The sequence below is a fragment of the Papilio machaon genome, chromosome 1, assembly GCF_912999745.1.
Source record: "Papilio machaon chromosome 1, ilPapMach1.1, whole genome shotgun sequence".
NCBI lineage: Eukaryota > Metazoa > Arthropoda > Insecta > Lepidoptera > Papilionidae > Papilio > Papilio machaon.
The window spans coordinates 4,073,999-4,091,035 of NC_059986.1; the positions used below are offsets into that span (position 1 = coordinate 4,073,999).

Sequence of the window (17,037 nt, forward strand, 5' to 3'; positions counted from 1 at the left end):
TTTAAAACAATCTTAAAAGGTTTTTGTTTTTTAAGCCAGATACAAGGAAAGAAATAAAAATATTTAGACTTTTTGAAAAACAAATGTTCATTGGATGAATTAGCAGCTTCGTCTTGTAAATAAATTCAAGACAAAATTAATAAAATCTTGTTAATTATCCATTAAGCAGCAGAACATTAAATTGAAATAAAATAGCGCAATGTTTATTTCAATGTAATAGAACCTCTTATCAAACGGAAGTTTTTTACACTTGTATTACCAATGGCCAAGATTAGCTATAAAGACGCATATAAAGATTTCAGTGATCGCTACAGGTTATCTTAGTTTATTTATCATCGTCGCAATACGGGACCATCTTAAATAAATGCAGCCTGCTCTTTTTTAATGGGAAAGACTCTACCAAAGCACACAAAAGTATGCTGCATCCTGTGCGCTATAATATCCGACGATATATTGATGATAATGCAGTATCTTTTGGCCTCCTATCACAATATTATAACTAGCTAGCTACCCGCGGTGAGTTTATGTTGAGGTACTTTGTTTGACTTATAGACAATTGAGTTTAAAATAAACATTTTCAAAGGATGTGACTAACATTTTACTGTATTAAATAAAACATTTAATTAATATAAATAATAATTTAGCTACATTGTACAATCTAATCGACTTCCAGTTGTCGAAATGAGCCTTCGACCCCAAATAAAGTGGATGTAGTTTTAGGTTTGCCGGGTCTCTTGGATTCGTCTGATCGGGCTTTGTCTTCATTAACAAACCAATCGCGGTAACTTTCGACTTTCTTTACCCAATAATCTGAAAATAATAATGGCGGTTAACTACATGGTTTACTGTAACACAAATTACTATCTATGTTATTATATGCAAAATTATTTATTTTACAATTATTTAAAGATCATCAAAAAGACAACCTTAAAAAATTGTGACAGTACATATAATATTATATATGAAAGTTTACCAGTTAACTCTTGTAACTCCCCTTCATCTCCTCCATATTCCTTCGGCAATAATCTCTTAGGTATTTCTTTATATAAAGCCTCATAGTCCTGGTTGTGTACCCGAATCTAGAATAACAATTTAACGCGTTGATAATTTCAGTTGCTAACGTGCCCGAGGGTTTCCACTGCTGAAATACTTCTAAGGAAGCATTCTTCAGTTTTTCTTATAAAGCATGACAAAGATGACAATTAGTTTTTGGATGAATGTTTTGATAGCGGTAACCCACGATGAAAGAGAAAAAAATCTTTAATGGTTTTGCAACTGTACTCACTCTTTTCTTTAATTTTTCACCCAAGAAGGCTTTGAATAAAGAATACGCGGCTTCGAAGCCGGTCGGTGTGTTCAAAATGTGATTACTCTTCAGACGCACCGGAAGCGCCTTTTCAAAGCAAGTGATCACTTTCTTGGCCAACGCTGGCGTCCACTGGCTTAACACGTTTACTCCTACATTTTTGATATCAACAATTACCTCCTGAAAATAATTAATATAGCTTAATGAATAATATTTTGTGTGACTGTTGAGTCAACAAGTCAATAGGGAAGCTTAGTTTTTTACAATCTAAATGTGGGAGTTAGCTTTTCGATCTCAATACGACAATCTGGATCTCTTTTCTATGTGATGGCTTTTTCGTATATTATACATTTGACATTACTTGGCCGTGGCAACGAAGCATACAATACGAATAATGATAAATACCTCCCCAGAGACAGTGAAGTTGTCATCTTCGAGCATCATTATTTCAGTGATCATGAATGCAACTTTTAAAAGGTCTGACAAATTGTATTTCGATGGATCGTAAACCCCAATACGTAAGATGCATATTCTTGGTCCATCTGTCTCCTTACATTCTCTTAACGGTAAGAAAGATCTGCATATACAAAAAAGTGTATAATTAATACAAGAACAAAAAAATAACGAAATTTTGTAAGTAAATGTAGCAGTCGTAAATCCAGAACTTTGATTTAGAGAACTTTAAGATCCAATTTTGAGGATGTTTCACCCCCAGACTTAAGACCTCACGGTGCTTTTCCACTGAATAAAAACAATTTAATATATGTTATCTTAAAATTTTATAATATGTGAGAAATAGGCCTTACCCTAACTTTAATATTTTCTGTAGTTTCGGATCAAGCGGGTCCCTGTTGGAGAAAAACTCAGGTACCACAGATCTTAGGGTATAATACATATCCAGTTTTTCCTTACATCTTTCCAAACTAAATTTACTACCACGTAAAAATGCCAATAACCATTGATCCGCTGAAAAAAAATTACATATAATATAAAATACGCTTGTTAAAATATGTAGAAAAGCGACCTCTATGGGTCAAAAGACGAACTATTACAATTTATTTACTGTAGAACCATTGCTTCTAGTAGTTTCTTCCTATATTGCTAGATGGCGCTATTAAACATTTATCTATGAAGTATTTACAGGTAACACAAAATTACATAAATAACTAAAAATTCGTCGATCTAAAATATTAAGGAAAAATAATACACTAAATCTAACATTACAATGGGTATTGAAAATAAATAGGCAATTTACCTCTTATAAAAATTAGCTACAAATATATTTTTTTGGTTTTGCAAGGTCTTTACTTACATGGATTTATGTTAAGTAAATGAGGCTGTTTTTGAAGCCATGTCTTGAGGGCAGATATATCAGACTCTACGCTGCGAGGATTTTCATTAATTTCCTTTTTGGCTTTCTCCTGTAAAACATCTGGGAGCGGTCTCACCGTCATTTTAATAGACTTCTGTTCAAACTGAAATATAAACATTATGCAGTTTTACATTTTTATTTACACTTAATATTAGTTCTAAAAATTACACTGAATAGGAACATAAAAGACGTGCAAAAAATTATTCATTAATTGCAAGGGAACAATAATTATCTGTGGAAACGTACCTTAATTTGTTAATGTAACCTTATTTTGTAGTCATAAACAATAATAACCTCACTACGCCGCGTCTATCGAGTACACTTACAATATTGAAACTAAGGAAAGGTAGGTCGACTTGGTGATTAACAGCATACTAATTAAATTAACCGACAGAAACGTGCGAGTAATTGATGATCGTGATATTAACGTGTCTATACAATTCGCTAGTTTGTACTGAAATGTAGAACTGACGCGTCAATGCCAATACTAAACTAATCGCTTCGTGATATATGCAGTGTGGTAATGATGGGTGTTAGTAAAGTTTTCAGAATGGCTTCGCTGCGATCAGTTCGATAGCGGGCGCGCGATTATTTCCCGTCGTTTTATACCGCTGATAAGATAGTAATATTATATATGTAATAATAACAATCGCCAGGTATTTAACCAGAGCATCTGTGTAATGGTTAGCAACGTTGTGTTGTAATTTCGGTGTCGTGTGTTCACACTTGAATTCCTTTTACACAGGGTCGAGATTAAGACCAACATAATATAAGGGAACAAAGTTTCTAAAAAAAGATAACTATTAAAAAAGGTTTAATTTTTCTTTTCCAGCCATACAAAATATGCCTTTTCAATTGTTGTATCTTTCCGTCATATCACACATACGAAGTTTATGAGCTTCGTGCACGTGCTAACCTAATAAAACTGTTTAAAGTCCCACCGATAAGTGTGGCGTCAAAGAGTTAAACAACACCCTTATGTGTTTCTACGAACAATACACGTGTATTGCAGATCGAAGCCCATGCAAATACCAATAATTTTTTTTCATAATTTTTTTCGTTTTATATAAAAATGTTCTTCTTTCTTTATTCTTTGAATGCTTATTAAGTGATCGACGACTGCTCGGTGAAGGAAGGAAAACTAATAACAAACAGGTGGACTAAGTTTTTTAAAATTCTTGGCAAGCATATAAATATTGTTATACCAGCTGTCGCCCGCGACTCCATCCGCGCGGAATTAAAAAAAAAATAGTTAGTATATAGCATATGTGTTCTTCCAGACTATGTTCTATATATATGCCAAATTTCAGCAAGATCTATGAAGCTGTTCTTGAGATACCTTTAAACAAACATCCATCCATAGAAACATTCGCATTAATAATATTAGTAAGATTGCATTTTATCGTAGAGATTTCCTAAACGAAACAGACTAAAATTGTTTGATTAGAGTTGTATCGTACGGTACGAGCGGTGTTAGGAATTCTTTCGTTAAATGATGTTGACACACCAAGATTAGTTTAGTTAACCTATTTTCATCGCATAATATAATCGTGTTAGCAGCTAGAGCAACCGATTCTTAATTAACGAAGACAATACTATAATAATTATAACAGATATTTTAATTTTGTATGTTATTTATATTTTTATGTAAATAAAAGACTTTACGCATCGATTTATAATTTTATAAGCACAAATGCATTTATGATACAAAAATGAAGACTATAATTTGCAAAAAGTAATAACAATTTGATCGTTTAATTAATTTTTATTTAAAACATATAATGTTATATATATGGCAGTTTTTATTGGTGGATATATAACATTTTATGATAGTTATGCAACGACGGCTTAACAATAAACCTTGAGGAATAACGTGAACGAAAGAAACATGTTTCGAAATGGATCCATTGCGATAATATTTGTTATCAGCACTTAACTAATCCACGCAAATTAAAACGACAATTTTCACTAATCAAGATAAGGAGAAAGAATACTTCAAGCTACACTAATTTTAAAGAAGATAAATTCGTATTCTTGTATGTTACGATGTACGTCATTTTATGAATAATTTAATATTGTAGTTTAATTAACTGATAATAGACAAGATTTTTCTGATATACATTTTTTATTATCATTTGTGTAATTTTATAAATTTACCAATGGAATTAAATTATGCGAAATAAAAATAATATGTAGACAAATATTTGTGGTTCCATTTTAGGTTTTGTGACATTTATGATTATTCCCCAGAACTTCACGACACTGGACCTTACATTTATAATTTTTGCATGCACATTAAAAATACAGAGACAACAAAATGTCAATACACTGTGTCACGTCAGTCTAGACCTATAGAGAATGCTTATATAGTCCAACAAATATATCTGGCCCGATGACAGAAGCGCTGTTATCGCACTTAGTTATTTCAAAGAATGTGTCAAATTAGGCATAGAAAATGACTTAAAAGTAGAAGACCAGACATCTACTATACTTGTGATGCTTTTGTTAACATAGACCTAGACCTAGGAAACTATCATTATTTAATGACTTATGCCCACCGGGTCAAAAAACTTTGTCGGTCCATAAACAAGAAACCTATCATTGTTTTTGTCTTAACAAAGCCTTGTTGTTATGCTTATTAGTTTACGTATTTCATTGCAACATTCGACCTTCACAAAGACCTTAGTTTTCTTAAAATAGCGTAAGCGGCTTTTCGACGTACTTGTACCCAGTGATATCGTTTACAATTATTCAAATTTTCTAGTTGTTATATTTTAATTCTTTAATTTCTTTGTCTACCAGATTGGTAAAAATAATTCAATCTTTATGATAGAATGTATTTCCTGTGGTACCAACGATATCAACGATCATCGCGGCATTAATTGATAAAACTAGGTATTGATTGCGCGGTATAAATAGATAAATATCGGCGCCTCCCCTTAAAATAAAAATGCTCGTGTTTCATTACGTATTGTCATTGCCATTCTAGAATTGGTTTTAATATCGTGTTCGGGTATTTTTCTTGTTACATTTATTGCTATTTTACATTTGATTGTGGCTGTACCACCCATAATCAGAGAGATATCTAAATAAAAAAGAATATGAAATATATTTTGTAGAAAATATATTCTACTTTTTTGTAGAAAGTACACAGATAGTTTTTACACAATGAAAATATGACGACATATAATATGTGTAAAGTTACACTTATTTGAGAAGCAAATACATTTCATGACCAAAGATTGTGATATTAATCTATTATTTTAAACATAGATTTTGCTGCACAAACTTATTAGGTATGATATAAATTGTGCACTAAAATCAAACAATATTAGTTTTCTGTAATGAGCTTACACTTCGAGGAATGTTTCAATACTCTACTAAAAAACATATTTTCCTTAAATGAACTTTAATACGGTTCAAGCTAAATGTTATGTTTTGATTTATAAATTACATAACATAATTATACAGAATTAATATTTGCACTTCTAAACATTTCCGTCATAGAAATGAAATAATTAAATATCCAAAATTAATAAAGTCCTTGAGGTAGAAGACATCATATAAAACAGTTTTAAATTTTTATGGCACCAAATATAAAACGTGTCATATTTTCTGTATTTTCATGACTGCTAAAAATAAAATCAATCTTTATTTAATATGTTAATCAATATTTAGTTGTCTGAAGGATCCTTTGTCCCCAGCTACGTCAGACGGAAGAGCACCAAGTCGTCTGGACTCGTCTGTGCCGAGCCTTTCCTCCACCTCCATCCAAGATTTGTACTCTTTTATCTTCGCGATCCAGTATTCTGAAAATATACGACCATAAAGAAGCTCTCAATATTTTTATTTGATATCAAATTAGTAATATTTGTGCTGTGTAATTAAAATGTAAGGTTTAAGCGCTCTATAACAAACCTTGACCCTCACAAGATTAAACTAGAGTTAGGTATATGCGGGCTCAATATATTTACTACCTTCTATTGTGATTTTATAATACGATAGTATGCAAATGACCGAACACATACAATCATATGCAATAACGTGAATATTTTTATTCATCAATTATATTAATTCAAGAATTATTAACTATGCTTACTAACTACTTTTAATATTATCTCAAAATCAAAAGAACTTACCAATATTTTCAGCTACCGTCGCACCAGTACCTCCATATTCAGGAGGCATTACATCTTTCGGAATGTGTTCGAACAACTCATCTGTGCTCTTGTGTATTTTGAGCTAAAATAATTGTAAAATTAAAGCATATTATAATTACTTTGTAAATTTTAAGAAGAAATTGGACTACCAAATTGCTTATAGTTTTTTTTTTTTCAGATATAAACAGACCTTGAAATACCTATCTAGCTGAAATTTTGAATTCAGATTAGATAGAATAACATCACTTTATTTCTAGTTATTCAGTGTATGTAATAGTAAACTATTTTCCCATTCACAATTCCAAGGATTGACTTATTGGCCATCCGCTTTAAAATTTAGTCATTTCTAGTTAATCGAATTCGTTTAAACTTACCCTTTGTTTTGCCTTCTCGCTAATAAATGCGGACACGAGCTTGAAGATAGTCTCTATACCTGACGGTACATTCAAATGGTGACTGCCCTTCAGCCTGAGAGGTAGTGAGTCCTGTTAAACATTTCAAACGTTTTGTATAACGTCTTTATCACGTTTACTTAATGTTTCTCAACGTTTTGAGTACTATATACTGTAGTTACGTTCAACTAACCTACATTAGGCTATCGTGGTCGACTAAGAACTTGTCACCTCTAACTTAAGGTAGGCTTCGAGCACCTTGGTGGGGATGTGTATAACCTGACGGCGACGACAGCACTTATGGCTTAAATATATTTTTTCTTCATCGATACAATTTAGGTCATATAACCTACCCCAGCAAATAATAATGAGAGCATAAATAGTTCTAAATTAACAGGACTTACCTGACTAACAGCAACAATCTTCCGGAGTAAGGTGACATTGGCTTGCACTAAGTGATTGAGAGTCGTACCCTCATAATCAACGACTATTTTCGTTCCTATCACTGTCGCAGAATCGTCTTCCATTACCAATATCTATAAAATAAAATGTAAAACTGAGAATGCCGTTTTTGCTGAAGTTATACTTTAAGGTATTCATTAATTGAACTGAAACACAAAGTAAGTAATTAACTAATGCTAAGTGTTGTCTATACGAGTATGAAGACTCCCACAACATGAGTTGAAGAAAAACTCTGAATGTAAAGTTTAAAAACATAATCATATATATGTTCTTATACTTTACGCAACCTTAAGTTTATTTTTAATCTCAATATAACTTTTAGAGAAGCAATAAACATACTTGAACCATATAATACAATATGCACATGATGTCTGCAACACTGTTCTTCTCTGGGTCGTATCTGCCCGCTCTGATGAGAATTACACGTGGATGCAAGCCGGTTTTTGCTTTTGGTAAAATGATACATGTTCTGAAAAAAACAATAAAAAGAACTGTACATGAAATCACTCATTTCCTAGTTGTAGTAGTAAATTGTTTAGTCTTTGATTAGCCTTTAAAAATATTTTTACTACTTAAAAATAATCATGCAATAATTACTATACCAACACTTGTCTTACCCAAGCTGTTAAACCCAATATTACCTAATCTTACACTTCTCCGAAATAAAAAATATCATGTAATGGTACATTATTTGATTAATCTCTTTATCAGACACAAGTTTACAAGTTTAAATCAAGTCCTTAAATAATGTTAAAATAAGTCTTAGGGTCTATTCATGAAAGCAATACCAAAGTTGGATAGACAATAACAATAGTACTTACCCTAATCTTAAGAAATTAATAAATGTAGGTTGTGTCGGCTTTAATCTGAGCGTGACCTCAGGCGAGGTGGTCCGCAGTGTGTAGTACAGGTCCAACTTTTCCTTGACCCGTTCCAGACTGAACTTGCAGCCGCGCAGCATCGCCACCAACCATTGATCGTCTGAAAATGTTTAACAATGGTTTTAGATCCTCATCTAAACTTATAATTTTCAATATTCTCCAACCTAGACACTCTCATATAAACTAGTTAGTTTTTATTAGTTAAAATAATTTAACAATGGAGTATCAACAGTCACAGTAATGATAATTCCTGACGACATGGGTATAGTTGGGTATTGGAACTAAGACATTAAGTAAGAGTAAAATTATATCTAAATCGATTAAGTCCAAGCATCATTAGTTATATATTAATGACTATTTAATTACATTGATACTTATTTCTTTGTTAACATTATTGATTTATAATTATTTTTTTATAAAGAAGGGGGCAAACGAGCAGCGGAAACACCAAGGTGTTCATCTACGCCCATGGACATCTGCAATACCAGAGGAATCGCAGATGCGTTGCCGGCCTTTGAGATGGTGATACGCTCGCTTAGTTAATAAACAACTAGTAGTATGGAAAAAATATATGTTATTATTTACGTTTAGAATTAATCTAACTAGATAATAGAAAACGTTATCTATCAATATATTGTATCACCAAGAGTCTACCTTACGAACTTACTAAACATTAATCGCTTTATGATTCACTTTTTTGCTTTTTCATATCGTTGTAGTTCGCCACAATGTAAAGGAGTGTGCAGTGAAAAATATAAAACAGTATATTTGCGCTGTTCAATCTAAAGGACTTAACACACATTTATAATCTTTTATTACTTAAACATACATATTCAGAATTATTCTACATTTTTAAGACTAGTGAAAAGAAAATAATTGCTACAGCCTACTAAAGTACCCACTAAGTAACAGTGTGGCAGTCAAAGTCGGGATACTTAGTGTTTATTTAACGTCATAAAATCTATTACTTCAGTGTCCAAACGTCTTCGAGTGCAGAGGAAATAAAGAAATAAGTCGAGGATTAAGTAGTATCATCTGACACCATACTGTTAAATTTATAGTAAAGATTTAGGTAAAAAGCCTTACCTGTTCTAGCTTTCAGATGTGTTTGTTTTATGATCCATTCCCTTAAATGTTTTATATCTTCAGGTGTTTGCTTGGGGTCCTCGTTCAACTCAGTCTTGGCTATGTGTGCCAACTCTGGACTTAGTTCTCGTATCATGATGACTTTCTGTTGACTACGTATATAAATTATTATTGAAATCACGATATTGTATTGGAAACTTACAATAACATTGAAGATGCTAGTGAATAATGTAAAAAATAGTAAGTATTTGATAAATAATATAACATTTGTTACCAATTGCAAGGAGAATAGCTGGTATTTGTCGTAGCGACGCTCTATCGACTGACATTATCAGGTAACAATACGCGTTATCGGTGTCGCTCTGAATTGTCGATTAAGCAGCACGCTATTACGTCATTTTACATCTACTTTTCTTTCCTGTATTAAATTGAATTGCTTTCTGTATTAAAGTCGACTTAAATACTTCGACTCCGCACCTGTTACAGTTATTTTCGAATAATCATAGCCATAGTTCAATCGATGCGTAGTCGCAATACATTTCATCTCAATAAATCTTTGATATAACTATTTTTTTTTTCAATTCAATTATTCAAAATTAAGAATAAAAATTAAAGACTGTACTTAACATCCGTAACACCGGGGACCATTACTTTTGGGGTCTGTAATGAAAGACTACGTTCCTACTTTTTTAACCTTTAACTTATCATACATTAAATATCTAAATAATAATAAATATCCGATTTTTCATGAATCAGGATTACAGAAAAGTAGACTTTCTAGCTTACGTTGTTACCTAAAGGGTTTTGTTCAGACGAGACAACGTTGACTGAGTTCGTTAGTTTTAAATAAAGTACATAACTACTTTAATACATAGTTTATTTCAATAACTTAAAAAACATAGTAATTTGTCATCCCAAGCATAGTTTAATCGACCTGTAGTTGCCTAAAGGAACCTTCGACTCCAAACAGTTCTTCCGCAGTTTTAGGCTTTCCGGGTCGTTTAGATTCCTCTGTTCCATACAGGTGTTCCTCATCGAGCCATGCACTATACTCCAAGATCTTTTTCTTCGTGTTTTCTATACAATAAGAAAAAATATTAATCATAGTTAGAAGAATAAAAATGAAATCGAGACTCATTTTGTCTTTGACGTGTAGATTCAATTTAAATAAAAATAAATTATTGTCCAAGCATGAAGCTCTTTAGAATACAAATTCCCTTGTACAGATTATTCCAAAATTAATTAAAGTATTAAAATACCTGTGAATTCTCGAGCAGTTCCGGCATTACCACCATACTCTGTTGGCAGCACTTCCTTAGGTAAATACTTGTACAATGATTCAAAATCGGTGTTGTGTACATACAACTACAAAAAATAATTTATTATTAAGTGAGTAGAAAAAATATAAAAATTAATATAAAAATATATATTTTAGCATCATGTACCCTTTTTTTGTTTTTCTCATTGAGGAAACCTTTTATAAAGTTAAAGATGGTCTCGAAGCCTGGTGGAGTGTTCAAGTAATGAACGCCTTTCATTCTTACAGGAGCAGCTTCCTGAAACAATTACATAAACGGTCCAGAGCCGCTTATTTTGTGCACAAACAAGTAATTAAGAGATAAAATACTAATGTAGATAATGTTCTAATGTAGGAAATGTTACCTGAAACGCTACAGTCATTTTCTTCATGAGCATAGGATTCATTTGGGCGAAGTGAGCCATGGTACAGCCCTGTAAGTCTATGATACTGATCCCACCAGCGACAACAAAGTTGTCATCATCCATTAACATTATCTGCAGAAAAATAATAAACATGGCTAGCTAAATAAAACCGTTTCACGTGAACTTACTCGTATATATTACATAATGTATGTTACACACATTTTGAATAACAGCACCGACAGACATTACATCACCGAGTGAGTACTTGTTTGGATCGTACAATCCAGGTCGCATTAGGAGAATCCTCGGTTCTGCAGGATTGGAAGTTTTTGGCAAAACTATTGATACTCTGTGAAATACAATAATTGATATAACGCCAATTAATAACATCAAAAAATCATAGAAACTTCTGAGCAATATAACCTTAAGATTTTCACCTGTTACAACGTAAATTTTGCAAGCTAATTCATTAAGTAATGCGAAACCAGATAATTGATTTTCAAGGAACATAAAACTTACCCTAGATCAAGAATCTCGGAAAACTTTGGATCCTTATAATTCAAAGGAGTCAATTCAGGTGCTGTTTTCTTTAAAGTATAAAACAAATCGATTTTTTGTTTCGTTCGTTCCAAACTGAATTTGCAGCCTCTTAAAAATGCAGCAAGCCATTGATCATCTGAAATATTAATCATTAGAATTTATTAATAAGTAGCTGTCTCCCGAAACTCCCGCGCGCAATTAAAAAAAAAACTTTAAAAGTAGCCTATGTGTTCTTCCAGGCTATGTTCTACACCTGTGTCAAATTTCATCAAGATCCGTTGAGTCGTTCCGGAGATACCTTCTAACAAATATCCATCCATCAATCTATCTAAATATTCACATTTATATTAGTAAGATTTGAAATAATCGAATCCTAAACGTGTGGTATTTTATAATATTTAATTTCGTGAAAAGTGCTTTTAACCGAAATCTAGCACGTGTATTTTATTACGATATTTTCCAGTACTCGGCGCGTTATCTAAAACTGAAATTTATAGTCCATACTTAGACTTTGCTCCGACTTGACTTTAACTAAGCACAATTTGTAAAGAATTATATGTAATTCTTTACAAATTATGTATTATGTTGTATTAAAATTCAAGGTACAAATGTACACAGAAAACAGGCGTCAAGTGGAAGCAATCCCGCGTTTCGTCTGATGAGTGAGGTGTCGGTGGTCTTATTTTAGTCTTAATTTTGGGCTCTTTCCCTCCTTTTTTCTCCCTTCCCACCCTTTTCTTATAAGGAAAGGATGGAAGGGGGAAGTGGTTTTGGCGGAGGACGGAATGCATAGGAAAGGGAAATATTACATATCTGTGCGTCCGCTCCTCCGTCGATTAAAGGATAGCATTGCATCTGAAAATGCGGACGCGTATGGGCAGTGGTCGCCTCGCTATTTCAACTGTTTGAGGTGGTCGCTTGGTCGTATGCCTCATTATAATATAAAAAAATATCAATAGATGTATTCGTAGATGGGCGAGTGGTGGGACAACTGCGGTGAATAATTTAAATATTATATGCCTATTATTTTAAAAATGAAAATACCTGTACGGGCTTTCAAATATGGCTGTTTGGCGAGCCAATCCTTCAAATGCTGCAAACTGTCTACCATTTTATTCTCATCAGTTTCGTTTAGTTCATTTCGAGCTTTCTCCGCCAATTCGGGGGATAACGGTCTAACCGGCATCTTGATTAAACTGCTTAAAAATAAATATTATAGAAAATAAATGAGTTGGATACGTTCATCAATGAAATCTAAATACTGTAAACGAATAAAAAAATTTGCTAATTAGTTATCACATATTTTATATATATTATAAACGAATTAAAAAGGCTTTAATTTATTAAGTTAGTCCGGTGTCAGCACCGACTATTACAGCAACCTCAGATATCAGTGAATCCGTGTTTTACGCACGGACTCACTGCACTGATACCTGAGCTTCATTAGTTTATAATAGTGTTTCAATGAAGTTTAAATACTTTTATATTTTATTTTGTTTGAAATGTCACTTACCTATTTATAATTACTTAATTTAAACAGTGTAATGTCGAACTGTCGCGTAAATCAACACTGACTGATAGTGGTAGCGATTGATAACAAATCAATTTAAAGTAAGGATTAGCAAAGGCGTCTTAGATATGATTATAAATGATAATTTATAAGTTTCTTTTGAACCTCGCCATATAATTCTTCTGATAAAAAATATATATTTTTTAACTACAGCCAACAAAATCAATTTTTTCTGCTGTTGATAGTCACTATTTTATTTATTTTCAAATAAAGGTGCCTCTAGATCTGGCGAATGTAACAAGATATCGCAGTTCGCGATCCATTTTTAAACTTAATCACAATTAAAAACAAGTTTTAAAGTCAAACAGTTCTTATTTTAATGACTTAAATTTACAAAAAAAATATTATTGTAGTGTATTATTGTGCCAGTTAATCAAATTCCAAACGACGAAACGAGCCGTTCGCACCGAACATATTGTCAACTGTTATAGCCTGTCCGGTTCTTTCAGACTCATCAACGCCATATTGCAGATCTTCTTTGAAAAATTCATCGTATTCTTGGACTTTCCTTTTCCAATAGTCTGCAAAAAGTAGTGAGTAATCACAAATTATATATAGGCACAATATACCAGCTTGTCCCCCGTGACTTTGTCTACGAAGAATTGAAAACTCATAAACTTTCATCACAATAGTAAATCAAGTGTGAACGCAATATTAGTTAAGAAATTATTGTTCAACGAATAAAGCAAACATTAAAACAAATTCCATTATTAAAAATAATATTTAAAAAAAATATATAGTTCTTACCAATAATATCCTTAATATTTTCAGATTTCCCATTATATTCGAAAGGTAAAATATCGTTAGGAATATACTTGTACATTTCTTTGTAATTTTTGTTATGCACAAAAAGCTGAAATAAAAAGGTTATTCAATATCCATCGACTAAAATTAAAAAAGGTGTTATAAGTGTCCTTACTCTTTTTCGATGCTTCTCATTTAGAAGACTCTTCAGTGCATTGAAGATGCTCTCAAAGCCAGGTGGTGTGTTTAAATAGTGAATTCCTTTCAAGCGTACAGGAATGGCGTCCTATTTAATAAAAATAACTAATGAGTTATTATCATAAATATTAAATTAATATCGGATACAAATTAAATCAAACGAAAAGAAAAACTTGCTAACGTTCTTACAATTCTTAACCTTACTTTTAACTGTATTTTTGTTCTTGTTATACTTTACCTGAGCTAGTGTAACCATCTTTTTCATAGTTGTGGGCGTCATCTGCAAATAATGACCCAACTTGACGCCGTTTAAGTCGAAAATAATACGGGATCCGGCAATCACTGTATTATCATCTTCCATCAATAAAATCTACAATTAATTTTAGAATCATCAAAAACAATATAGATAGTGCAGAGTAAACAGTGGAATAGATCAACAAACAAAACTAAAAACGCCTTTCAAATTAACACTACCTTCATACTAGGCTTTTGTAATTGGATGAAGTAACGTGGAAGTTCTGGTTAAATATTTATATACAGAGCAGATTCTGAAATATTCAATTTTAGCTTTCATTACCATCATCTTTGTCATAAATCTTAAAGAAAAGATATCGTACAGCATGTAAAATAAATCTTGTTTTATCTGTAAACAGAAAACAGCTGAAATACCTTGTGTATAACATCAGCTACGGATATTATATCTGTGATAGTAAATTTATCGGGATCGTAACTTCCAGGTCTTATGATTATAACACGTGGTGAGGCTTCATCATCTACTTGAGGTAGTACTAAATATGAACTGTAAATGAAATAAGAATCAATTACCACATTATACATTTATTAACTGCGGTACTCACAGTCGTTTAAGTCGTATATTTTTACTTAAACAGACCCTTAGAGCAGTTCTTATTATAAATCTATACCATGGTGGCCCTCAGTGATAACTTGTCGACTCTGGCTATGACTGTTGAATTTATTCATTAAATTCATTAATATTTTTCTCACCCTGTTTCGAGAATCTCGTTGAAAGCTGGATCTGAATATTTTATTCTAAAACAATCTGGTGCTATGTTCCGTATTGAATAATATTGGTATATTTTCTCCTTTGTTCTTTCTAAACTAAATTTGCATCCGCGCAGAAAGGCTAGGAGCCATTGGTTATCTAAAACAAATTAATTTTATACTATTTACTTTGTACTACGTTAATTATTAGGTTTAAACATACTATATATGTAATGAGGTAAGGTAAGATTCTTTATTACATTTTTCTAGATGATTTTGTGTGATCTGTTGCTATATAGAGGAAAAAAGTCAAAATATCATATAAACCTATTCGTAAGAATTAGAGCAACGACTACCGATGATGGATGAGAATAAATTAGATAAGATTAGACATAGATAAATAATATTACTACTACAAACGTTGTTTTTGTATGTCAAACAGTAATTTCAACATCAAATTGTCCTTGTCCCTACGGAGGGTAATCATAGTATACACTACTCCTCTCAGCTGGTACGCATATCTTATTTCCCACAATCCATCCATACTTTGTTCGGTCTTTCTCTACCTTTTTAGCCATCCACATACTATCTTATTCCTTTCTTATTTATGTCATCATCTCTTCGCATAATATGTCCATACCAACGCTAACCTTCAGTTTCCCAATTTCTCCATCACTGGCGCCACTTTCAAACTTACAATGAAATAATTGAACTTACAATAACTAAGTTGATTCTTAGTAATTTGGTTAATTTGTGACTCTACTTTTGAATTAGGCTTGACAACATCGGCTGCTTTTTAGCATTCGATACTGAAATCTCTAAGTGGTCGCCGTAAGGCTGCAAGTATACTGCAATCCGTGTATGCATGGATGGACATGTACCTAATATTGGATGGATGAACAGGAAATTTAAAAAAAATATGTTTTACAACATACCTGATCTTGCACGCAAATGTTTTTGTTTTGCCAACCATTCTTTAATATGCCGTAAATCATCGTCGACTCGTTTGGGATCTTCGTTTAATTCCCTTTGAGCTATCTCAGCTAAAGCATTAGACAGAGATCTTGCAGACATTTTAACAGATCTTATAATTTATATTAAATTACACAGTACTATCACACCATCGAAAATTTACTAGTTTAAACATTTAACTTCACAATCTTCATGCTCAACGAAAACTCTAGTCTGTTTATCACTTCCTAAAAGGTGATATAAAAATATGTTGTGAAATTATTTTAACTGTTTTCTTTCTACTAAAATATTTTTCATGTACACTAGTCGAATAATGAGACTACGCACAGGAATATCGGATGACATATCAGCACTTATAGATAAAATGAAATTTGATACACAGAAAGTACTTACATCGAAATAACCAAAAATATATTTAATAATTAAAGGTCAGGCAGTAAATTATTTGAGTGTTTTTAATGAAATTTTGTTTAGTTACTTAAAAAATTAAAACAAAAAGAAGACAATGAAGTGAAGAACATGTTAGTTATAACAGAAAAGTCCAATTTCTGTGAACTTTATCTTCATAAGGTAAATCCTAATTGTACATGAGGAGGTTATTGAATGTGAAAGGTTATTGAACCTGAAAATAAACATAAAGAGACATCGGACTACGGAAACATATTTTACTAAAAAAAAACTGAGGTCACG

The 17,037-nt window shown here is 32.1% G+C and overlaps 3 protein-coding genes across 4 annotated transcripts; all 3 read right to left on the minus strand.

Moving 5' to 3' along the window:
• Positions 1 to 314: 314 nt before the first annotated feature.
• On the minus strand, positions 315 to 3,098 carry LOC123722189 (alpha-tocopherol transfer protein-like). Of its 2 annotated transcripts, none has more exons than XM_045683284.1 (7): positions 2,925 to 3,098; positions 2,619 to 2,772; positions 2,113 to 2,272; positions 1,712 to 1,883; positions 1,286 to 1,486; positions 974 to 1,079; positions 315 to 810 (listed from the first exon to the last, which is right to left on the minus strand). In XM_045683284.1, exons 2-7 carry the CDS (start codon positions 2,758 to 2,760, stop codon positions 659 to 661), a joined length of 933 nt encoding a protein of 310 aa, XP_045539240.1. In that variant the 5' UTR covers positions 2,761 to 2,772; positions 2,925 to 3,098; the 3' UTR covers positions 315 to 658. The 2 variants fall into 2 exon arrangements, with proteins under 2 accessions (XP_045539240.1, XP_045539210.1); XM_045683254.1 differs by having other exon boundaries at positions 2,619 to 2,781.
• A 3,106-nt stretch (positions 3,099 to 6,204) lies between these two features.
• LOC106714356 (alpha-tocopherol transfer protein-like) lies at positions 6,205 to 10,088 on the minus strand. The gene is made up of 8 exons (XM_045683350.1): positions 9,934 to 10,088; positions 9,660 to 9,804; positions 8,514 to 8,673; positions 8,032 to 8,161; positions 7,635 to 7,766; positions 7,213 to 7,323; positions 6,818 to 6,920; positions 6,205 to 6,487 (listed from the first exon to the last, which is right to left on the minus strand). The coding sequence occupies exons 2-8, from the start codon at positions 9,793 to 9,795 to the stop codon at positions 6,342 to 6,344; spliced, it is 918 nt and encodes a 305-aa protein (XP_045539306.1). The 5' UTR covers positions 9,796 to 9,804; positions 9,934 to 10,088; the 3' UTR covers positions 6,205 to 6,341.
• Positions 10,089 to 10,537: 449 nt separating this feature from the next.
• LOC106711727 lies at positions 10,538 to 16,477 on the minus strand. Its single transcript, XM_045679943.1, has 14 exons — positions 16,311 to 16,477; positions 15,379 to 15,535; positions 15,043 to 15,172; positions 14,612 to 14,743; positions 14,351 to 14,461; positions 14,179 to 14,284; positions 13,826 to 13,952; positions 12,906 to 13,057; positions 11,841 to 11,997; positions 11,541 to 11,670; positions 11,322 to 11,453; positions 11,105 to 11,215; positions 10,919 to 11,024; positions 10,538 to 10,736 (listed from the first exon to the last, which is right to left on the minus strand). The coding sequence occupies exons 1-14, from the start codon at positions 16,447 to 16,449 to the stop codon at positions 10,585 to 10,587; spliced, it is 1,842 nt and encodes a 613-aa protein (XP_045535899.1). The 5' UTR covers positions 16,450 to 16,477; the 3' UTR covers positions 10,538 to 10,584.
• Between the last annotated feature and the right edge of the window lie 560 nt (positions 16,478 to 17,037).

Coding starts and splice junctions, on each gene's coding strand:
- LOC123722189 (XM_045683284.1), bottom strand. CDS start 2,760: ATGACGGTGAGACCGCTCCCAGATGTTTTACAGGAGAAAGCCAAAAAG. Junction 1,487..1,711: donor ACTTCACTGTCTCTGGGGAG/GTATTTATCATT, acceptor AATTATTTTCAG/GAGGTAATTGTTGATATCAA. Junction 811..973: donor GGAGTTACAAGAGTTAACTG/GTAAACTTTCAT, acceptor TATTATTTTCAG/ATTATTGGGTAAAGAAAGTC.
- LOC106711727 (XM_045679943.1), bottom strand. CDS start 16,449: ATGTCTGCAAGATCTCTGTCTAATGCTTTAGCTGAGATAGCTCAAAGG. Junction 15,536..16,310: donor ACATTTGCGTGCAAGATCAG/GTATGTTGTAAA, acceptor AATTTGTTTTAG/ATAACCAATGGCTCCTAGCC. Junction 11,671..11,840: donor TCCGAGATTCTTGATCTAGG/GTAAGTTTTATG, acceptor TGTATTTCACAG/AGTATCAATAGTTTTGCCAA.
- LOC106714356 (XM_045683350.1), bottom strand. CDS start 9,795: ATGATACGAGAACTAAGTCCAGAGTTGGCACACATAGCCAAGACTGAG. Junction 8,162..8,513: donor ATTAATTTCTTAAGATTAGG/GTAAGTACTATT, acceptor TGTTTTTTTCAG/AACATGTATCATTTTACCAA. Junction 7,767..8,031: donor TATTGTATTATATGGTTCAA/GTATGTTTATTG, acceptor TTTATTTTATAG/ATATTGGTAATGGAAGACGA.